This window comes from Fringilla coelebs (assembly GCF_963513975.1).
Source record: "Fringilla coelebs genome assembly, chromosome: Z".
Taxonomy (NCBI): Eukaryota; Metazoa; Chordata; class Aves; order Passeriformes; family Fringillidae; genus Fringilla; species Fringilla coelebs.
Genome location: NC_140031.1, coordinates 417,539 through 441,395, shown reverse-complemented (window position 1 = coordinate 441,395; position 23,857 = coordinate 417,539). Strand labels below are relative to the sequence as shown.

The 23,857-nt window shown below is 43.7% G+C and overlaps 1 protein-coding gene across 3 annotated transcripts in view; it reads left to right on the top strand.

Moving 5' to 3' along the window:
- NEDD4L (NEDD4 like E3 ubiquitin protein ligase) overlaps nucleotides 1-23,857 on the top strand; it is an 81,766-nt gene that overhangs the window by 14,360 nt on the left and 43,549 nt on the right. For 2 of the 3 annotated variants that reach the window (XM_084225671.1, XM_084225672.1), the window contains exons 2-5: nucleotides 10,079-10,152; nucleotides 19,261-19,342; nucleotides 21,454-21,492; nucleotides 22,904-22,957. In XM_084225671.1, coding sequence (XP_084081797.1) covers nucleotides 10,079-10,152; nucleotides 19,261-19,342; nucleotides 21,454-21,492; nucleotides 22,904-22,957 — 249 coding nt within the window. Of the gene's footprint in view, nucleotides 1-10,078; nucleotides 10,153-12,423; nucleotides 12,441-19,260; nucleotides 19,343-21,453; nucleotides 21,493-22,903; nucleotides 22,958-23,857 lie in introns of those variants that run through there. The other variant, XM_084225666.1, reaches the window with a different exon arrangement.

The window sequence follows — 23,857 nt, the reverse complement described above, 5'->3', positions numbered from 1 at the left end:
GAGGAGAAGGAGGTAGAACATAGTGTGCAAGTAGGTTGGAAACACCAGGACTACAACCAGGATCCAAATGTCTGACATGAGATGTTTCTGGTGGGAGCAGATCCCTTCTCTATTGATTTGGCCTTTTCACTGGTTTAAGTGGCTGTTTTTTCTCCCCTAATCTGGGCAGAGGCTGTAATGGAGTGATTCTTCCTCCAAGTGTGAAATTCCTGGGGAGCAAAGCCTTAATGGACAAGAGGTACTGCTAGAGGCTATGACTTGTTATTCCTTTAAAAAAAGAAACTTGATCAAGATGAAGAAGAGAAGCCAAAGGAGTGAACTGCTGGAGTGACTGGCAACACCACTCACTGAAATGTTAATGTGTTTGGAAGAATTTTTTCACCAGGGGAGGTTGGAAACTCATACGGTAACATTAATTATTAACTGCCGCCAAGAGCTGGAAGATCTAATTTAATTTCTGGTTGGATAATAGGATGATTCATGCAACAAAACAAACTGTGTCAGAAAATGAAGTGTCTCTGAAAACTGACATTCCCAACTTCTGCTCTGAGCTAAAGCTGCTGCAGGTAAGCTATTACAACAGCTAAAAAGTGAAAAGTACAGGCTGAATTCCCTGCTCATGTCAGGCTGTGATCCTTAGGAATTAGGAGTTACTGCAGTCTGAGCAAACCTACCTCCTTCAGCCTCTCTGCTTCTGTCCCCAGCACCCTTTGCCCATTGAGGCACAAGTAAATCCATTTTTCCAGCCTCTGTGGAGCAGTAACAAGAGCACTGCCTCACATCAGGCACTCCATGGGCTGTTAGGAGAGATGACTTGTGGGCTCTGGTGTCCCAAAGTAGTTGCGGTGTAGCCAGCTCTTCCCTCTGGCAAACACTTCTCCCAGCCTGGCGTGTCCCTGCTGGCTGAGTGTCCATCACCCAGGGTACCTGAGCCTTGTGTCTTTCTGAGACGGAAAAGTTCAGAGGTATTTCAGGTTTTAAGAATGACACTGGCATTTTTGTGTCAGTTGGCATAGTTTTCCTTCTCTCAAGATTTTTCCAGCAAAGCCTGTTTAAGGAGCTCCCTGTCCCATTTTTCTCCAGGTGAAACAGCCTGTGGTGCAGTTCTGGGCTGTGGGTGTGTGCCGTGGAATCAATCTCTGGAGTTATCTGGGTTAGAAATGAGCCTCCAATCACAGTTTATTGTTGGATTACGGTTTTATTGAATGTGTGTTTTGTCATTAAACAGTGCAGCCGCTGATGGTTTATGGTCTGGAATCATTAAATATCTAACAAGAATATAGATTGTGGTTACATAAACATGTTTGTGTGATCTGTTGGCAACTAGCTGGGCTAGTGGAGTGAACGCAGCTCCACTTCCCCTATTATATACAGGAGCTGTGTCTGCTCTGCCACACCTTCCACTAGCCCAGATTGCTCCAAGCCCCGCCTGGCCTGGCCCTGAGTTGGGAATGGCATTAACCAGAGTAACATCGCTGCTGAATTCGGGCGGGGAGTGGGTGTGTCTGCTGAGCACTGATGGAGGCTTTTGGATACATTAGTGGATTTTTGTGGGAACTGTTTGTCTAAAGTACAGCGTTGCACTGGATTTGTATGCCATTTTACACAGGAAAAAATTGAGATTATTGTATTAAGTGTAAGGCATAATTTTTCACTTTTAAAAAGTTTGAATGTTAAGGGACTAATGCATTTCATGAGATCAAAAAACACCAGTTCAAGATGTTTAATTTTTTTTTTAATAATTAAGTATAAATGTATCAGATGTTCATTTAGTGAAAGGTAAAAATCTTTGTGTTGTTCTAGAGCAGCTGCTTTGAAAGGACCTGACTCCTGTCAGGTCCTTCTGTGAGTCCTTGCTGCAGGCTGCTAATTGGGAATTCAGACCCTTTCTTGTTACTGCACAGGGTTGTCAGACATCCACTGGGGACATGGCTTTTTAGTGATTCTCTTTTGCCTAGTAAGTTTTGAAGTACTGCTGGAAAGTAATGGATCCATGTGGGCCCTGACCTGAGGATAATGAGGATTTGAAATTAAACCAGCGTGCCTTGTTCTTTTGCCAGTGTCAGGGCCAGTGTCCTGACACTGGCAAAATCCTACACAGAGAACCATCGTTCCTTTGTTTTATGGTAGTTTGTGCATGTCAGAAAGTGGGGTACTTGTTTAAATAAAACCTTGATGTTTTAATTAATCAGTTTGGGTTTTGTATTCCCAGAGGGAAGGAAAAGAAGTTCTGTCAGATTTTCTGTTGAAATTCACAGTAAATGTTCAGTTTGGATGCAGATGGTCTTGGTGCTGGTCTGTCATTCAATATCAAGATTGGGTGGGATTTTTTGGGTGGGACTGGTTTCACTGCATTTTTTTTTTTCCTTTTTGAAGCTAAGTCCATATAGGAGAGTCACTGTCAGGTCACAGATTGCTGCAAATGCACCAGTTATTCCAAGTCAAAGCTTTGTTCAGGTTTTTAATAGCAACATGTACCAAGTGCTTTTCTTTTTCTCTGCTCTCACCAAAGACTAAACACTCGTCTTGTCTTGCCTAGAGAAAAGCAGATCAAGGTTTCCTTTGGAAAGAGAATTTCCTAGAGTGTAAATGCATGGCATGTACAGATGATTGAGCAAATGTACCTTCCTGCCCTTAGGATGTTAGTGGGCATTGTGGTATCGGGTTGAAGGTTGGGCTTGGTGATCTTGGAGGTCTCACCCCGCTGTAATGATTCTGTGATTGCTGCATGAGACACTGCATGAGTATCAATGAGGTTGTGCAGGAAACAATTTTTTGCTTACATGAATTCTTTCAATGATATAAACAGGTCTGAAAGGTAAATAAAGAGAAAAAAGTCTTGTGTGTTACAGCAGGTGCATTAAATGGAAGTTCTTTTGCATCCTCTTAGGTATTTCCAAAGCTCACAGGTGGCCTGGTTCAACACGCTCGCTAAAATTGCTGGAGTATATCTAACTGCATGGAGTTCAGTGGGTTTCTATAAAAATAGATCACAATTCACTTGGAACACTTAGTTTTTTAAAACACGTAGTAAAAATACCTTGTAAGCAGATTTTCAGGAGGGCAGCACTGTGGTTTGAGCCTGTTTGTTAATGGTGTGCTTTTGGCATTGGGCTGGGTGTCTGGACTCCCAGTCCCATGCGCTGTCACTGATGTGCGGGTACCTTTGATCCGTATGCGCCACTCCTGGTGTCTGTGTTCTAACTTGCTCATTCCAGTTTTGTGTGCCCTTTTCTTCTGGCTTGTCCCCTTGGAAGAGCAGCATCGTTATAGTATCCCTCTAAGACAAACTGGTGCCTTGATGAAATTCTGCCTGGTGTTTTTTTCTGCTGAGTATGCCATTCCAGCCAAGGAAAACATGAATATAGTCCCTTTTCTTTAGAGGTCTGAAATAGGACCTAAATCACTATTGTAAAACATTTACTATTTTTCTGTTGTATGAGCTTTTGAATACCACAGTTCTCCAAACTCTGCAGTTCTTTTAATGCTTAACTGGTGTTTGCTTCATCTTGTGATTCCTTCTGTGTGAGAATCCTTGCTTGGCTAGGAGCGCTCTGGAGGACCAAGTATGCCCCATGAACTGACCAATGCATTTCAGAGAGGGGGTCTTTATGATCCAAACTGCATAGCCTTCTTTTCTCCAAAAGCTTTTAGGTTTAGTTGCTCTAATTTTGCAATCTGTGGAGAAAATAATGGGGTTTTTGCAAATACATTGAATCCTGCAGCGAGGGTTGAGAACTCAGTGGGTAAGAAAAGGCACAGTTTTATTTACTCTTGGATTTGGTGAGGAGTGTGATGAACACATGCAAGAACAAAGTTCTGAATTGGGTTCCTAGGCTGCTTGTGGTGAAGCTGAAAGGAGATTTTAATGCCCCTGCTTGAGCCAGATGAGTTGTAACCAAGTGACCTTTTAAGTTTGTTTTCTGTGCTGAACTTGCAGAGGAGAGTGGAGATTTGGGTCATAGCCCTGGTGCATGGTTTTGTTTCCATTGCACAACTGAGATTTTATCAAACACTGTTGGCAAAATTGCCACTGACAATTTCAAGATTAGTAAGATATTGCAGGAATTATAAGGAAGCTTTCCACATTCTGTTGCTATGGCCTTTAGAAAGTCACTGTGATCAGAGATCGAGCTGTTTCCTTGGGGTGCTCTCAGCTGCCTTCCCTGGGGGTGATGGTGACAGCCCACCAGACAGGGCACCCCACTTGGATTCTCCCTCTTGGGCTTCCCAGCATTGTTTGATATTAGGGAGCTGCCAGTCAGAAGAGGATAAACCAATTTGGGAATACTCTCTGCAGGAGGGTGATGTGGAATACCTTCCTAAAGCACTTTTTTTTTCCACTCAGCTATAAGTGGATTGGTTCAATCAACCAAATCAAAGTAAGAATCAGCTCAACTCTTCTGCCACTGAACTTGGTTTCAGTTGCTGGGAGATTTAGGAGAAGCCTAACATGGTTATTAGGCTTGCTGTGGCCAACACTGCCCTTAAGTAGGTGACACATAGTGGATTTGGCTTTGGAACTGAAGATCCTGGTTGATTTATCCCCCACAAATGGGGAGAATTAGGAGCGGTGTGTGTTTGGGTGATTTGTGGGTGTGTAGCATGCAGGGCTCTGTGTGTGAGTTTTCATTCAGGAAACCAGAGGTGCCACAGTTAAAACATTGAATTAAAGGTTTGTTGTCTTTTCCATTTGGATTTGTTTTGCCATCAAAACACTGACTTAAAGATCTGTTATCTTTCAGTATGTTATGTTTTGCAAACTTTGAGGTATAATGAAACTAGAGATGAGGTGTTCAGTGGATGAAACTGGATTCACAGAGTCTCTATGGGCAGGTAACATTCCAGTGGGATCTGGTTTCTTTCCTGGCAGTTAGTGGAAATTTACCTCTCTGGTGCCTATCGTGGGTTGGAATCAAAAATGTCTTTACAGAGAGAGAAGGAAAAAAAGTAGCCAAAGTGAACCCGACCGACACTCCCCCACCGTGACTCAGGTGAAGCTCTCTGCAGGTGAAACCCAAGCTCGCTGGCCTTTCCCCTGGTTGCCGTGGCGATGGTCCTTTATTGCCGCCGTTGCTGAACTTCCGTGTGTGCGGGCGGAGACGGCGGGCGAGCAGCGGTGCCTGGCGGAGCTCTTGGCGCGGGGGTCGGCGGTAAGTGCGGCGCTCAGTGCCGAGTGAAGGCTGTGCTGTGACTGCGGGGGGACAGCCTGGCGTCCTCACGGGCTGGGCGGCTCAGAACAGAGGGGCATAAACCTGCCCGCCTCGGGCTCTTTCACTCGGAGACGCTTTTATATACCTTTGGAAAAACACGTTAAATGTTTAATCTTCCTGGTCTGCGTGACAGCTGTTCAAATATTGGTTCGCATTGATCCGGCCATTGTGCCTTTCACACTTGTCTGTTCATTTAAACGAGTCAACCTTCTAATTTTATACCCCCATCGATTGTTATTTTCAGGCTGTTCTCTTAATGCGTACGCTACGTGTGTCATGGGATTGTTTGTCCTGTTGGAAGTTGACATATGCAGCTTTCTTTCTTACATCAGGCTGGATTGGTGTGGCTTTCTTTTCTGTGCATTCAGAACACACGGATGTGTATTGCAAAGCTTGTTCAGGTTGGTTTTACAGCACTTCTATGTCGGTGAAGCTGGTGCTGGCTGAGCTGTGTCTCCTGGATCACCCTTTGAAAGGGCAGCATTTCACCATGCCTGTGGGGGAGAAGGCAGCTCGGGACACTGTGTTTGGCCCTCATTCTTTCTCTTTGCTGTCACAGCTCTTCTCTAAACTCCCCAGCTCCAGGGTATTTTACTAATCCAAGGGGAGAACTTAGTAAGTTTTCTTTATGTGAGTACTTTAATGGGTCTAAGAAATTACTTGGCTTTCCAGAGCAAGTGGAGAAAGTGAATATGGTGTGTGTTTAACAAAGAACTAACAAAATGTGAATAATACAGATAAATATACATACAAAAGTCTGCTAAATCTGGAAATACATCTGTTTTCCTTCGTCTTTTTTGAGGTGAATTGAGGTTTGTTCACTGTTGATGAAGTCTGGGTTTTGATCTATAATAGGCTTCCAGTTCCACAGCTTAGTTCCACGTAAGTAAGCTGAGTCCTCCGAAATGGCACTGTGAACTGCAGCTAAGAGAACACAAACTGTGTAGAGGTTATCCTTCAGCAGAGAGGAGAACTCTGTAACCTTTGACATGTTTTGGGAAGGCAGGAATATGTAAACTTCATGTTAATGATTGGACAAAGCAGAAGTCAGTGTGGACGTGCGGCGCAGTGGAGCTCAGCACTAATAGGTAACCAGGCCCTTCAGGACAGGCTGCTGCAGCAGCTGGGGAGGCCGTGTTTGGGGACAGGACAGGAGCGTGGGCAGGGACAGCTGCTGGAATGTCCCTGCAAAATGCTGCCAAAATGCTCCAGCTCCACCACCATCCCCAGCTGCACACACAGCCTCGTGTTCCCAGCAGCCAGTGGATTGAGTCACAGTGCTCAGGACAGCACTTCCTTGAATCCCTGCTTGTGTTGTGCACTGTAGGTGCCAAACCCGAGCCAGGCAGGAATGGAACTGCAGCATCAGTTCTGAGGCTGCTCTGAGCACAGCCTGGCCTGGGGAAGCAGGAGCCATCCGGGGTAGGGAGAGGCAGCACCTGGAGCCCCTTCCAGGCTCAGTGTGCTCCAGGCAAGGTTGAAATAGGATAGGAAAATGTCTCTGTGGGGTGAGCTGAACTTCTCTTTCAAACTGTGCTTCAAAAAGCAGCTTAGGATATGTGCTATACAAAACACAGGGAATTCAGTGGAACACAAAAATTGCAGTCTGGTGTTCGCTTCCTGCCCAGGTGAATATAGTTTAGTCTCATCACCAGACAAGTATTTCTTTCTGCTCTGTAGTTTCAACTCTGGGCAGAACCAAAGATTCTCGTTGGCAAATGGCAACTCAAGTGACAAGTGGCTTCTGAAGACTTGTCTCCCCTTAACTGTTCCCAGGTTGCTGTTTCCTGCATCCTGATCTCTGTGATGTTGCAAGGAGGAGAATTTGGCTGCTCATGGAAGGATGGGGTGGGATGATAAGCAGATGAGGGTGGGTGCTGGCCTCTTGGGTGCAGGAGAAGGCAGGGAGTATCCCAAAACTGGAGTATCCCAACTGTAGTGTGCAGTTGCCTCCACTGCTTGCCGACTCAAAGGATATCAGATGGTCTTGCCAGAAGATGGGAGTTTGTGTTGGGAAATGACTCTAAGAATTTGTTAGGTGATCGATCACTGATGGAAGTCTTTCAGTCAGGGTACTTAACTGCCAGTAAATTGTGCTCTGCAGTTTCTGTGTGGATTGGGTTGTGGTCTGGACTGTTGGAGTCTGTGTGTGCGCAGCAGTGTCAGTTCATGTGGGACCCGAAGCTGTTCAGCTGAGAGAGCTCACGGTTGCACCATTGCTTCTGGCATCTCTTTCCTTTTTAAGATACGGCCGGGCTAATTAAGCAAGTGCTTTTTTAGAGTGCAGCAGGGTGTCTGTAGTCGGTCAGCCACGGGTGCTGGAGGAAGCCCTCATTTCCCTCCATGTGGCTCCTCCCCAGGGAGCCTTGCTCCTGCCGTGTGTGTACCTGCTTCCCTGACTCGAGTCCCTCAGAGCTGTGCTGTGTCTCTGATCAGCCTGGTTACCCTGCTTTGCTGGCTCTTGTTTGTTTACTTGAAAATTAGGACTCCAGCTGTATGCTTGTTATCCTTCAGCCTCATTGTCTGCCATGTCAGATCCCCACTTCTTAATCCTCCCAATCTGTCTCCTTATCCCATCCCATTCTCTACTTGTGCTGGGGATCCCTTTATTATTTGGGGTTTGGATCCTGGACCTTCTCACACAGAATTTTTCTGTGGTTAGTGATCTCTGGCATTGTGCCCTTGGTTTATAACAAAAACCGACCAAAATCCCAATTTTCTTGTAGAGTCTTTTCAGAGAGGGCTGGGTGGAAACCTGCATCAGGTAATTGGTACTCTGGGAGTCTCAGGCTGTGCCCAGCCAAGCAATCCTTTATCTGATTTTTTGGTGGACAATGAGGTGAGATCACCTCACGGTTTCTGTAATAATTTAACTCCTTTTTTACCTAGACAGAGCACACTTGGAAATAAAGAACGAAATTGCAATACAAGGAGTCAGCAAAAGTTAATACATATGGTAGACCTCATCCCTAACTGAGGAAGTGGTTTAATTTTTTTTTTTAAACATGACATATATGTGTATGCATATTTCATGCATATGAAAATTGAAGCAAACGTGGAAAAGCACTTGTTCTGCTAGTTAAATTGGAATACTGAGGAGAGGCTAGTAGCCTTCTGGCAGGAGGGAACAGGGTCATAGCTTCTGGGATCCTTAAAGTGGATGTGACCCTTCAGGTATGTTTTTAAGCATCTGTTTAGATCATCTGGAACATCATCTTTTGTATCTTGCAGAACTGAATTAGGGATCTTCCAGCTGTGGGACCTCCTCTTGCATTTTTTTCTCTTTCAAAGATTTTGGGGGGATTGTTTATTTGTTTGTGTTTTTCTTTGATTTCTTTTGAATCAGTTAATATGCAGGGGTGCCCTCAGGAGGAGGAAGATGCCACTCTAGCAAAGTTGATGTTGGACTTTGCTAGAGGGAATCTGAGTAGCACTCAGATAGAAACCACTATTGGAACTTCCCCTGTAGTTCTACTTCAGTGAGGTCTGAACAGTCTGAGTTTCTGCTTGTTTTTTTCCTATGCTCTCTTCTCTTATTGAAGGAATTATCTATCACAATTTGCAAGTTCATTGCCTTTTGTATATTAAAACTGCTCTAGAAAACCAGGCACGTGGTACGTAGGAAATATCACTAATGTGAGTTCTTTGTTCTTTTTCACGTGCTGTTTTGTCGCCTCTCAGGTAAGCTTTGGGCTCTTTTGGGGGAAAAATCCTGTTCCCTCATTAGAAAGTACTGCTGGGGACAATACCAAACGCCAGGTTTACAGGAAGGGTTTGTGTCTCAAGTGTTGTTTTGCTGCAGCCCAGCTCCTCGGGCAGGACATGTGCCAGGGTGGAACTTGCCCTGCAGACAGGTTCAATGGGACTGTTGTTTTCTGATCCCCTGTCTGTGCCTCCTTCCAGAGGGGTGAGTTGGGCTGCCTGGGTATGGCTTTACTTTGGGGCTGCTCCTGACCTTCCTCACAGTTGCAAAAATCTGTGCCAAGACAGCTGACACAAAGCTGTGTCTGGCTATCAGCTGCCTAAAGCAAACAGACCAGGAGAAACCTGTGGGAAGGTGTAATTGTTTTCTGAACAGGCTTCAAGGAACAGAGTCTCAAGTTACTGTAATTGAATCCAGTATCTTGCAGCTCTGGGAGGCTTATCAGAGGAGAGAAGGTATCACTGATATGGGGGACTGCAAAACCTGTTTCTGTAGAAGACTTTCCAGGTTTCATTTTGGTGGCCTCTTCCTGTTGCTCAAACACAGTGAAAAAAACAAAGTGAAAAAAGGCCATTTTTACTGATGCTCCTCGGGCGCTTCATGCAGTGAAGTGATAAACCGAGCATCAGGCTGATGCTCCAGTGATGTGCATCTGCAGGACTTGCCATCTGTCAGTGAACGCTGATTTTGAGCTCTCCACGTACACCAAGGTGTATGTGCTTAAAAAATTCACTTGGAAGTATTTATTTTTAACTGCGCATCCTGAATTTTTACACTACAGGCATCTCTCATTACTGAAATGTTATGAATAATTTCCCTTGTGCTTGAAGAGCTTCAGTGTCAATGCAGAATGAATTTGTGGCATATGGATCACTCAGGATGTGAAATGGCCCTGTTCAGCAAATACTCTTCTACTTTTATTGCTATTATTGTTATGCTGTTATTACTGTTATCTACTTCTGCTCTGCCTTTATTGAACTCTTAACAGCTCTGACTGGAGTCAAATACAGCTCATGGTTGGATTCAGATAAGCCTTCCAAGAGGCGGTTCTTTTCCAAATCCTCCCTAGGAGAGACTCCTACTATCTGCTAACCTCTTGCCAGCTGCTGATCTGCAAAATGGCATAGAGAATAAACATTAACCCATTTCTTTTCTGTCGCAGGAGGAGTCTCGAGTCCTCAGAGTGAAGGTGGTTTCTGGCATCGATCTGGCGAAGAAGGACATCTTTGGAGCCAGGTGGGTGTTGTGCAGTGCCTGTGATCCTTGGAACATGATCAGCTGGGCAGGGCGAGGGCCTTGCAGGTGCCGGGCGTGCGCTGGCACAGCTGCTCATGAAGCTTTGGCTGCTCCTGCCCTCTCCTTCCTCTGCCAGCACAGGAAGCAGCTCAAGGCCCAGGCTTGCAGACCCCACTAGGTAATAGCTAGGGGACAAGCTGGTTCTGAAGCTAAAATGAACCCAAACCCAGTAATTTTCTTTTTCTGAAGGTTAATTCAGGCTTGACATTCCTGCTCTCTTAAGCCTAAGCATGACAAAGTGCTCTATTGCAAATGTTCCAATCTACTTAGAAGGGTTTTATCTGTTTGAAATTAGTGGTATCCAATTTTAGCTTTTATTGAAATGACTAATTTCTTAATGTATGAATGAGCCTCCCTGTGGGTTTTCCTGTATTTATTTAATGACGCTTACAAATTGTTCATTAGCTTGTGTATCTAGCTTAAAACTACACGAAAGCAGCAATTAAAAGTTTAATCAACTTTAGTATTTTGGGTGAAATTTGCAACAAGCGTTCCTTTGGTAGCTGTGTGCAGAATATGGTATGCCAAAGCTTTTTTATTTTCTTTCTCCAAATGTGTTGTTTTGAAGAACAGTTTTTGATGCTGACCATAAGCAACATAACTTTCATCTTTCAAAATGCATGAAGTTAAATCCAAGTGTGATTAGTACTGAATCCTATTGATGTGGCCGTTAATGTATTTTAGGAAATTGGTCTCAAGCCAGTAGGATTTCCATTAAAAAAGAGTTAAAAACATATTCCCTACAAGTGTTTTTAAATTAGTTTGAATCTTTCATGAGTTAATGTACAGTCATTTAAAAACACGTTGGCATTGCAGAGCTGCGGCCCCAGCAGCTGCTGTGCCTCTTTCGTGGTGGAGCTGTGCAGGGCTTCAGACTGGAGCAGAACAGTTACTGTGTTCCTGCCTGACTGTGAAGGATTGGCTACAAGGTGTACATTGTGTTTTGCATCTCAGTGGGTTGTCCTGCCCGTTTTCAATTAACTTTTACCATTTTAAAACTGCCTGTGGCCTTGCAGAGTCTGAAAGCCATTTCCTTCTTGGTTAAATCTAAGGAAGGTCTCTTACAGCGTAGAGCACTGGAGAAACTTGTACTTTTCTTCTGAGGATTGTAACAGTAAAGAAATCTCAATGCTCTTGAGTTTGCCTTTTTCGGGCTTCTTTTTGACTTAGGAAATCATTTTAATAGCAAGTAAGGATATCTCAGGACACTCAGGGGAGACTACCTTGCCCTCCATAACACCCTGACAGGAAAGTGCTGCCAGGTGGGGTCAGGCTCTGCTTCCAGGGAACAAGGGGCAGGACAAGAGGAAAGGGCCTCAGGTTGTGCCAGGGGAGGTTTAGGTTGGGTATTAGGAAAAATGTCTTTCCCAAAAGGGCTCCCCAGCCCCGGCACTGCTGCCCAGGGCAGTGGTGGAGTCCCCATCCCTGGAGGGATTTAAAAGCCATTTAGATGTAGCAGTTGGGGACGTGGATTTATGCTGGACTCAATGATCTTGGAGGGTTTTTCCAACCTCATAGCTTCCTATGAGTCTCCTAATAGTTCAGAAATTTATGAAATTAAGTTGCAATGACACGAAGCAACTAGAATGTAGAGTTGCTTAGGGTAAGTGTGAGCACCCCGAGGTGATGGTTAAATGTGGGGCATTTCATCTGCATAGGTGCAGTGGAGGTGGGCAAAAGGGGCTGGTTAGTGTATATGTAAGTGGGCATCTGTAACCTGCCTTATATTTTGCCATGTAAAATTACAAGTCTGTGATGTGTATCGATGGTGAACTGTAGATACTGCAGATTGGGATTTTGTGAATTTAGTGTCAGCTTGCACGTGTGAACGTTTGACATTTATTTCCTTCCAACTTCTTAATTGAAGTGTCTTAATAAATTTCATACAAGAATCCAAGTAGTGGCTGAACTCAGATTGTGTGTGTCCCGTAAAGGTACAGCTGATGGGGTGTCTTAGCCACTGTATTTTGCCTTCTAAATCATGAGCTAAGTGAAAATTGCGGCTGTCTGGAAGTTGAAAATGTAAGGTGCTTTTCAGTTAAAATTGCAGATGTTTTTCATTGTCAGGGAGCTGTGTTTCTAATGGCATAGGAGTTAGTTATGGGTTGCCTCTGGGTTTATTGCCTTTACCTGCTCTTTTCTGAAAAGCCCTTTTTCTGGTTTGATTTCATGTGTCCAGGATCCATGATGGAGCTGGGGAAGGCAGGCTTCAGGCTGCTGATAGGATTGTAAGTCATGCTGTATAATCCTTTTGTGAGCAAGGCTGCTTGAAATGTGGCTGAATTCTTTAATTCATGTGTGTCCTGTTACTGTGGTTCATGATGGGAGGAGAGCACATGTGGCTGTGGCTTTGCAGGTGACAAAGGTGGCAGATGTTTACCCTGTGCCTATTCTTTTAAGTCTGCTATCACTTTTCTAGTCCCATTTGAATTATGGTATGTCTGGTTTTAACTATTGGAAAAACTGTGGTGATGGCCGTACCCCTGGAGCTATCTCCTCCAGCACGTGCGCTGCCTTTGAACTGGATTGGCTGACAGCCTGTTCCCCTTCTCGTACCGATGGCTTCCCTGACAAGCAGAGACAAAGCCATTGAAGGGAGGTGCTATCATAAATGAATCAAACAATTTAAAAACATAATCTGGCTCCTGAATGCCTCTTCAGCACTTGTATCAGTGCCAGAGGGAGAGTGCTGTGTGCGTCCTGGCCGAGGGAGGCCCCTGAGGTGGAACAGACCTGTGACCGAATTCCCAGAGCCACTTGACTAGAGGGCAGCTGCTCAAGTAGGGGAGAGTTCATACTCTGTTGTTGCTTTTTCCTTTTTCTAGCTGATTTGCAGTGGATGTTTTTCCTGTATAGTGGAAATGAAATGTTATTAACAGTGTGGGAAGGGAGAGAAAGCAGCAAGCACACGTGGCTCATGCTTTCCCTGGAGAATGAAGTGTGCGCCCATAAAAGCCGTGGGGTGCAGGGAGCAGCCGTGGGCAGATGCTGAGATGAGCAGTCACTGCTGGCTGCAGAGCCAGCTGTGTGTGCCTGCTTGGGAAGGAGGTCTTGTCTGCAGGTGTGGCCAGTGTGGTAGAGATGAAGGGCTGCTCGGCAGAAATATGCTGGATAATCGATAGTTTTGTTTGTGAAACCGTAAGGCTGATGCTCATACAGATGTGTGAAATGAATATTGGGCTGCCAGGTGTGGGCACAGGTTATCAGTGCATCCTTTACATGGGTGCGGGTGTGTGAGCCCGGGGCTGTGCCTGGCAGCAGATGGCACCAGAGCGTTTCCGTAGCTTCCGCCGCGAACCGGTACCTGATGGCTTCCGACCAAATTAGGCTTTCAGGTTTTTCACCAAAATCAGCAGCTTTTTACCCATTTCTACATGTTATGCTCTTTAGGATGCACTGGGTATATATTTCAGGAGCTTTAAATGGAGAAATGCTGCTTTTTCGAGGATGTGGTCTTGCTACTTAATAAGAGGAGTTGGTAATAATTCCTGACAGTTATAATGTCATAGTGAAAAATAATTCTCATCAGATAGTTGCTTAATGGAAAATTTGTACAAATACAGAAATGTAGAATGTTTCTTGTTACTTGAAGAAAGGAAGCTTCTGCATTCAGCTCCTCAGCTTTCTCACCTGCCTGCTATCTGCTGTGGTCTGTGAGTTTACCTGAATCTGGTATCTTTAAAAGAAAAAAGGGGCATGTCAATGAAATCATCTAAGGAAAATATTTTGGTCTTAAATAATTAAGGCAGAACTACTGTGCTGAGCTTTTCTCTTCCAAAACCCAGGTGTCATGGAGTTCTCTCTCTCCTTCCCCACCCCCGCTGGATTTTGGAACTTGTTAAGATATTTTGGGAGTGTGAAATGGCATAGGAAGATCTATGCATACATCAGCCCCTCAGCTCCAGGGGCTGATGTATGCATGTTCTGTTAGAGCATTCATTTAACCTTTGCAAAAAAAAAATGGCCTAAGGGAGGAAAAAACCCCATAATTACACTTCCATCTGTTTTGGAAGATTAAAATATTCTTTATGCTCTGGGAGACTTCCAAGAGAGCAGGAATACAAAAGGAATCCATCTCGTTACTCCTTATGAAAACATAACATGGTAAGGGATGGTGGAGACATTGGAGGTGGGGTTTGAGGTATAATTTTTAACTCCTTTTTTCACCCACAGGCACTTCTTCGCAGCTGTCTGTGATGTGAGTCATTATCTCTAGCAGCTCTTTGGTAAAGCCTTGCTAATTTCTTGTAGAGTCGGAAGTGTGAGCCTTTCTTTGCAAAATAAAACACTAGAAGCGAAATGGGAGGTCTGTAAAAGGACTCTGAGATTTGGTATGGAGGAAAGAGATTTTGGGATGCTTAGGCACAATGGATTGCAAGTTTGGCTTTGTGGTGAACGGTAAGGTAAGGTTTTGTTTTCTTTTTGGAAGCTGATGTTTACTTTATCCTTGTGTGATTGGACACTTTGTGTCACAGGACCTGAGACTTGTATGACAGGGAGGTCAAAATCTTCCTTCTCTTTGAGAAAAACTCCTAATGGATGTTACTCAGTACAGGCAGAAAGATGAAACCCAGAAGGCTTGTGCTAAAATAAAACCAGGGAGCAAACACAGCCAGTGTGCTCTGGAGTATTCTTTGTAGTTAATTGCTGTGTATTCTTATTGTACTTCTCCTTACTGTGCAGCAGTGGGGAAAGTCACCAGGAATGGTTATTGGGATAAAATGACAGCGACTGTAAGAGGCTCTGCCTTAGAACATTGTTTTTACTGCTCTCCATACAGCTTGGTTAGAAGTGTCTCATTATAATTCTAACCTTCTTTGATGATGCATGTTTTGGGAATTCGTTTCCCTCATCTCTTTGGATCTAAAAGTGACTAAGCAAAACTTAGGAGTAAAAAAAAAATTTGGAATTTTTAAAGCTCCACTAAGTGCATGCACAGCCAGAGTTTCTTTAAGTATGATTAAATGATTCTGAAAAACATTTCCAGGTTCACAGAATTTCCTTTTGCCAAGCATAACCTGCTTTTCAGCCTTGATGTTAACTGCTATCCAAGAGGTCCCATAATTTTGTGGAGACTCTGTGAGATGAATGTTTTTGAGGACAGTGTATGTTACTGATCTGAGTTTGTAAGGGGTGTTTTTGAAGGCATGTTGTGTGTGAAAGCACATTTCCCCTCGTACAGCCCTCAGTCTGCAAGTTTGCCAGAGTGTCTGTGTGCAGCAGGTTGGTCCCTGCAGCGCTGAGTACTGGGCACATCTGCCTCCAAACCTCCCCACGGGTAGAGGGATCCCCAAAGGCAAACCCAGAGCCCTCAGCCATCCCAGTCCCGTGGGAGGAGGTGGCCTGAGGTCTTCTGCTGTTCCTGACAGAAATCTGAAGGTGCTCATTTTGGGGATTTTTAAAACATTCAGCTTCTCTGACTTAGGAGTACGAGGAGACACATGCCTGAAGGGCTCAATAGGGGTGCACTGAGGAGAGTGCAGCTAGGTTGGATGGAGTGAGGGGCTGGGAAAAGGGGATGGATGAAGATTAGCTGATAGCCAAATACTGGTCTCCTCAAGACCAGGGAAAGAATCAGGCTGGGATGTGGCTTTGAGAAGAAGGCTTCTCTGCCTTCTTCATGTTGGAGTGTGCTGGTATTTCTGCAGCCAGAATTACAGGAGCTGCTGATCAGTTCTTTCAGATATGTGAGGCAGAAAAGGGGCAGCACAAAGGGAATGGATCTGTATTTCTTACAGAAGCAAAATTATCTTGTGCAAGACTGTTCCAAAGGAAACTAGTCGGGCTATTTTGAAATGCAAAGTTTGCCTGCATGTGACAAGCCTGGCATTCACGCACTTGCATAACAAGTGTTACTAAATTTTATATGTGGGGAGGCGGTTTTAGCTTTTAAAATAAAAATAGAGCCATGTAGGCCTTAGTAGTTCCATTGTTCTTTTACATGTGCCTGTGCTCTCCACCCCCTTCTTTTAGAGCTTAAAATAAGTAAATAATACATCATGTCACTGGCAAAAGCTAGTTTGAGACTTGCTTTCAAAACTGTTTCAGAAGTATAGAGCAAATGTGATTCCAGACTCAAGTGAACAAATGGGACACTGTTCATGGGCCCCAGTTTCACACTGCTCTAAAGTAATGTGATTTTTAAAGGAGACTGATCTTCCTCAAGATTTGTTGCTGGAGTTCTTAAGTCATCAGTGCTTTTGTTGTCCTCCAGAAGAAGAGCTGGAAGCTTGCCTTTTCATGCTGAGATTCAAATGAAAGATGATAATTATATATCTACAGTTGCTTGAGCTTTAAGAAAATGCCAAATACTGCAAGTTGACAAAACCATGGCAAATAGCTAATCCTGGATGTCTGAGGGATTCCTGAGGTCAGGAAAAGAATTTCTTAAAGCCTCAGATTGTTTTGATGGCTGTCCTGCCAAACTTTCTTTGTACTAGGTTGTGATTATGATTAATATAACTTTGATTATTAGCATAGTTGTCGTAGGATTCCCTTTTATTCTCTAGAGAACTGTTATCAGTTTCAAGGCTCTCCTGATCTTGGCAGCCGCTGATGTTCTCTGTAGGTTTTGGCCAATCGTGTTTGGGTAGATGAGATTTGGTGCTTCTAAAAATTTTCAGTTTTGTAGCGAGGAGCATTTTAGATAGGTGTCCACAAATCAACTCCCCTTCATCTCCAGTCACAGATGATGGTGACTGGGCTCATTTTTCTTTTAAACACGACTTGATGCTTTGAAATTTCTCTTTGTTGTCCTAAATGTAGGTTGTTATCACTGTGGCTTCCCTCGGGTCACCTCTTGTGCTGCATTGGGCGGCTCTCCGTCAGTCTGTCGTGCCCCTGTGTTGGTGTCCCTGTTTGAGTGCTGCCAGTGGAACTCTGGGGATGGGCTGGCCATCTGTAGTGTCCCCAGGCTCCAGGCTTGCAGTTCATTTCCTGTATCCATTTTCTCTGCTCTTACAGTGATTCTACCAGAACACCATGTAGATTCCACTTGGATATTTCCTACATTAACAGATTCCTAGCAGGCCATGACTGCCAATTAGTTGTGCTGCAGGTTTCATTAAGATGGCATTTTAGCACTGGTACTAGTGTAAAAATTGATGTAGAGAAATTTTCTACTTGTAGTTTTCTGTTTTGCAACTTTTCCACATTGAATCCTTTATCCTCTTCCCCAGGCAAACCCAGTACTTTTCCTCCAAGTGACCTCTGCAGCGAGCTTTCCTAGCAAGGTGCAGAACTGTTAGTTCCATATGTCAGATACATGATGTTATCTGTGTGAGTGGAAGGGCTTCGTTCTGCTCATCCAGTGTCACTTACACTCCTAAGCTTTTCCAGCATGCCCTTTTAAATCCCCTTCTGTGCTGTGTTCCTGTGCAAGCTCCGTGCAGATCTGGTCTGCCACTGGGGCTGGGCAACTTGGGGGACAGAGCAGGTGGCTGCGGTGCAGGGCTGTGTGAGACAGTTTCACTTGGGGCAGTGTCAGCTTTCCTTGCTCTCCAGTTCGATTTGAGTAAATAAATGCATGTAAGTAAACAGTCTCAAATATCCAGTCATTTGGGTAAACTCCAACTTCACCTTCAGGACCAAGAGCTTGCCTGCTCAGCTCAGTCTGACTCACTCTGTCCTGCTTTTAGAGCAGGCAGAGATGTCAGTAGTTTGTTCAGTAAAAGCAAAATTTCCGTACTGAAATTTGTAATAAACTTGATTATTCTCTAGTTTTTTAAAATAGAAATAGATTTTAAAAATAACCTTTGCCACTGTGCCACAGTTTTCATTTTCTGTAGGCAGAAGATTGTTCCAGGGTATTTTAGCACTAAAAAATTGCAGTATTTCTAAGCGTTCCTGAAAAGGACATTGCCCAAGTATGGATTGATAACCCAAGTCTGGGAGGATACCTGTAAATATTAGTACAGTACATTAGGCAATTCAAAGCAGCACCAGCATTTCTTTATAATCACAATGATGCTTTGCTTTCTTCTAAACCTTGGTGCTTAATGCTCAGCTTAATTGCAGAGTAGGTGGATGCATTTCTGTGCATCTACTAATAGGAATAATCAATCCCACAAGATGTGTTGTTTATTCTTGTTTCCACCTTTGTGGCATTTTGTATTCAATACATGGAACATCCAGTATAATGAACGTGCAAGTGCTGGTTGTTCTGTAGTGATACTGTCACGAAATAGTTCCTTAAATTCAAAAAGTATCAGCAGTTCATTGCCTTGGTTGGTAAATCTGAGTGTCTGATGGTATTGTGAGTGTCTCTCATTGATGCTTTCAAGAAACCTTGGGTCACCATCCAGCAGAGTGTGTTGCAGCCTTGAGAGGGAAGCATAAGAACAGGTCAGGGTCCTGGTTTTACTCAGGCACCCATTTCCCCCCTTCAAGCAGAAGCTCTGCTCTGGTTCCACCTCCTGACGTTGTACCTGCGTGAAGTTCATCTGTTCCTGCAGGATGCTCTTTCTCCCAGCTTAGAGCACAGAACCATGGAATGGTTTACATTGAAAGGGGCCTTAAGGACCATCCAGTTCCACCCTCTGCTGAGGGCAGGAGCAGCTTCTACTAGAGCAGGTTGCTCTCTGCCCTGTCTGGCTGAATCACTGCTGATACTGTGCAGCTTGGTTTTATGGTTCAAAACAATTGTAACCACTGCTTCCAAATACTTCCTGTTGCACTTGTGTTAGCCTCCAGGGGTTAGCTGCAGCCAGTCTTTTCCAAACCCCGCGGCTCCCATTTTTCCCTGGTTTTAATGGAGTGCCACGGGCATGCCTGTAGGCAGGAGCTGTGTGGGAGCAGACGGTTCTTGCCTCCAGCAGGGACAGAGCTGCAGGGAATGATCTCTGCTGCTATGGGCAGGGTTTAACATTGAAACACTCATTTTCAATGTGTCAGTAGCTTACCAGAGTTCTGAGCTTTCACTGAAGACAATTCCACTAAAGTGTTTGGAGATGCTGTTGTTCCCCAGTTAAATGAGAAGTTCCTTCTCATTTAACAGTGCTCTCTGGCTGTACGATTGTAGGACATTAAATCTGATGTCTTCTTTTGCAGTGACCCGTATGTGAAACTTTCCTTGTATGTAGCAGATGAGAACAGAGAACTTGCTCTTGTGCAGACAAAAACTATCAAAAAGGTATGTATATACTCTTTCTAATTCCATGGCTTGGAAGGATTAAGAACACTGGAACACAATTGTATAACATAATGCAGCACTAATTGTCTAGCACTACATGTCTAGCAGCTGGATAATGGGGTTGTCTCCTAAGCAGAATCTGAGAACAAGTGGCTGCACCTCAGTGTGTCTTTTTGTTTCAGTTTATCTCCCTCCATAGTTAATGCAGCTGTAAGGTTTGCTTAATGCTTTGTGCTTCGTTTTGGAGCTGTGTTTTGGAATGCCCTGCTGAAAAGGTTCTCTCTGAAGCAGGCAAAGCTGGATGTGCTGTTTGCTGGCTTTGATCCTATAATGTGGTCAATGTGTTCTTTAAATACCTGCTGGAATTTAAAAGTTCAGATGAAGATTATCCAGTTTCTTCAATTTCTTCACCTTGACTGTGCTGAGCTCCAAAGACTTCTACCTTTCCCATATGGAATATTAAAAATATCTCCCATCTATGATAACGCCCAGTCTCCCCATTGAGCTCCAGTGTTCAGGAGCATCATTTCTCTCCATGTCCTCCTTTTCTGTGTAGGGTTGAATGAAAACCCTTTTTTGAATACCCGAGGAAGGTCTAGCTCAGCTTGACTCCTGGCAGTCCTTTATGTGTGCAGCACTTGCCCTTTTTAGGATGTAGCTCTTCTTGAGGTTGAGTTTTTGTTATTGTTTCCCTGCTCATGTCCTGTATGGAGCCATTTCTGCAGTTCCTTCTCCTTTGCTGGCACTAAGATAAGTTTGTACTTTTTGGCTCTGCCCACTAAGAGTGGGGCCTGTAAAGGTGGGACAGATTTCTGTGAGTTACCAGGCATTTACCAAAGACTCTGCTGCCTTGTCCATCAGATTTCCCTGAACTCTGTGGTTAAGCAGAATTTGGAATGAATGGATTATCAATGGGCAGTAGTGCCCTCCAAACCCATGTTAAGCCAGTGCTTTGTTTGGTAAATTGTATGTACCTTCTCTTGCCACAGCAGTAGCATTTGATGAATACAAGTGGTTAAAATGTAACATTGTTTTCCTTATTGCTTCATTTTAATTTATGTTTTACTGAATACCTTGTGCTCCTTCAGGGAAAACAGCTGAACGTTTCTCTCTGCCCACAAGCCCATCCCTTCTCTTCCTGTGATTGATTCACCTGCCCTTTACAGTGGTCTTTTCTTTCAAGAAGTATTTCCTGCTCTGCCATGAGCTCCTGTATTCCCAGTTTGTAGAGAGATGCATTACAGTCAGCCCCCATGTCCTGCATATGAGGACTCTCTTGGATCTATAGCAAGGAGTAAGATAAACAGCCAAGATTCCCCTTCTCTGCTAGAACAGAATTTTTGTGGGTGTAAAGCCAATTTTTCCTGTCAGCTCTGCCCGTAAATCTCTGCTGTGTGAGAGCATGAGGGAATGATTTGGCATGAGCACAAAAACATTGGACATATTGTCCAATTGTTTTTATACTTACCCAAGCTAGAATTGCCCAAATTACTGTTTGTAGTTCTCATCTCTTTTTTGTGAATTTATTATGTCATGCTTGAGCTCACTTCAGCTGGCAATCTATATGCACGTTCATTCTGTGCATTTTAGTCAGGTTGTTAAAATTAAAATCCTTGGGCTGGGAGGACATTGGAAGAATACCTTACCTATTCCAAGGAGTAACCTTTTTTTGTTTTGGTTTGGTTTTTTGGGTTTTTTTTTGTTTGTTTGTTTTTAAAATTTTTCTGTTTATTTCACAGTATAAATCCGAGCATATTCTTGTAGCCCCAAAGTTACCTTTGTGTTTAAAAATTCGTCTGGGTTTAAATGAATCTTGAGAAGGAAATGTCTTCAGATTTTATTTCTATAGGTTCTCAATGATTTGTCTTTTAATCATCAAATTCTATTTATATTTAATGTCTATTTTAGGATCATCTGACTCAAATATCCTCCCACATTTGGTTAAAACTCAATAGAGAATTTCTAGTTGGCAATATATTTTTCAATTTCTTTTATTACATGCTTTTCTTTCTCTGTTATTTCCCTAGAAAACTGTCACTTGCATGTATGTTTTTGTAATTCACATCAGAAAACCTAAACATTAGATGTAAATATTGTTATTTCTTTTACAGACACTGAACCCTAAATGGAATGAAGAGTTTTACTTCAGAGTAAGTTTCTCTTTATTTGTGGTCATTATTAGAACATGCACAGCTAATCTTGTTTTCTGTTTGTTTATCAAATACATTGTACAACTAATCTTATTTTCTATTTGTTGATATGTTTACTCCAAAGACCTGCTTGCCCTGGTGTACTTGCTGTTGTGTTTCTGTGGGGATGGAATGCTCAGCCGGAATTGGCTCTGGGTTCCTTAGAAACTGTTTCCCAACCTGCAATTATATAATTGTGAAGGGCAGTAACTTTGCTACTCAGTTGCAGACAATATTTTTCCAAAGAACAATTGACTTCTGACTTTCAGTGCAGCTGTAGCTCCCGCAGAAGCAGGTCAGGCAGAATTTCAGGGGGTTTCGAGCCTTAATCTCGAGTACTGCTGAGGGCTGATGTGACGGATTGTTCGGCTGGGAGTTCTGCGGATGTCTGTCGGGAGCTGCTGCCAGGATGGGGAGCTCTGGGACAGCAGTGCCACCAGTGGAATGTTCCATAGGGAATGCTTTTGGGACACAAGCATCAAACAGCTTTTCTGGGGTTTGCAGCTGAGTAATACAGATCTAAAATCTCAGGGAAAGGGAATGCACAACCCTGCTGCAATACCTCTGGTATAGTTCACAGATGCTCTGTTAAAACATCTTGAATGTTCTCAGCAATAATGGGAGCTGTAAAGTAATTTAGACCCTATTCTGTGTGTCACAGTTGTCTGGTTTTCACAAAACTGCAAAGTCCATTTCCAGCCCACAGAATTGTGGTATATCATTTTTAAATTTTCTTAATTAAACAGGCTGGTCATAGTAACCCGGTTTGCAAAGATTTTCTGAAAAAATATATCAGCTGGATTAAACACTATAAAACTTGTTGTTGTTTAATAGCAGCTGTTTTGTCTTCCTCACAGAGTTCTTTTTATGTTTGATTTTGTCCTTTTAAATGTTGGCAGTCTTTCTTCTTCAGTTTAAATCAATAATTTTCTGGAGGTATATTTGCTGTTTTCAGGTGTTGGGGAGATTTCTGCTGGATGTTCCAAGGGTGCTTGCTAAATGTGCTAGAGATGGCGAGCAATAGACAGTCAGAAACATACCTGAATATGAATTTCTAAAGGAAATGCAGCAAAACTCTTGCTCCTCGTAAATCAGTCAGTCAGTCAGGGAGTCCTGATAGTCTGTGCAGCCTGGGACTGGGTTCCTCTGCTGGGGAAATGCAGTAACTGAGCACAGCAAATAAAAGCTTTCATGTCAACTGCCAGGCTCTTCCCAGTTGCAGTAAGGTTCTGGTGTTCCAGTTCAAGTAAAGATTTACATTAGACCTCTTAGTCCTGTCCTAATTACCTTGGTTTGGTTGCTGCCTGAGCTAGTACCCTGATTGTTATTGTCCAGCTCCTGAACTTGCAGTGACATTTGGATTTTCTCACAGGTAAACCCAACCAACCATCGGCTCCTGTTCGAGGTGTTTGATGAAAACAGACTGGTGAGTGCTTGTCTTAGTTGTGTTACACTAATCACAAGGCTCTGTGTGCTGCAGCTGATAGAAACACAACACAGCCTAGAGGTGTCTTCAGACAGTTGTTTCAGTGAGCGTGCCAAGAAACACAAATAGAGGCGTAAAAACCATTTGAGTCTGGGACTAGAAGGGCACTAAAGTAGTGTTCTTCTGGGTCAGACCGAAACGGTTCTCCTCACCCAGCCCTTCTGACAGCAAAACCCTCACTCTGTTCTTCTGCAGGCCTCTCCACTTCAAACCAATAAAGTCCTGACCCTTTTAGTTGCTGATAAAGCAGCTGCTTTATCACGTTAATGTTGCTTTCCAGTCCTTTAATGCTTCTGCATCTTGCTTGGGAAGGTGCATCAGCTTACAGAGCTGCACCTTGTGCGCACAGTGCATGTGTGAAGGTGTGAGGTCATGGCAGGATGGTGCTCCCTTGGGTTTCATCTCTGCCTCAACACTCACGTGGTGTTAGTGGGTTTTGTCTTACACCGTGTTTGGCTGATGCAGTAGCTTTTCTGGAGGAGGCTTTCACCATCTGACTGCTGCTGTTATAGCTTCTGTTACAGTTCTGATCCATGGGAAAAGTGTCTGTGTCCCTCTGTACATCTGGGGTTAAACGTGCCAGTGCAGTGGCACACTGGTGGATGGCTCTTGCCTTTTGAACATTGTAACACTATCTCTGTTCATGAGATCAGGAATTAACATTTTCTGGGTTGGGGGCAATACAGCCTTTACTAACCTTGTTTACTTTCTGAAGATTAGGATCAGAGTTGCAAAGATACTTTCATTAAAAAAAGACAGTGTAAAAGCATCTGTCTTCAACAAATAGGTTCTTTCCTTCTGTCTTCCTAATAAATAAAGAGCAAAGGAAACCACACAAGC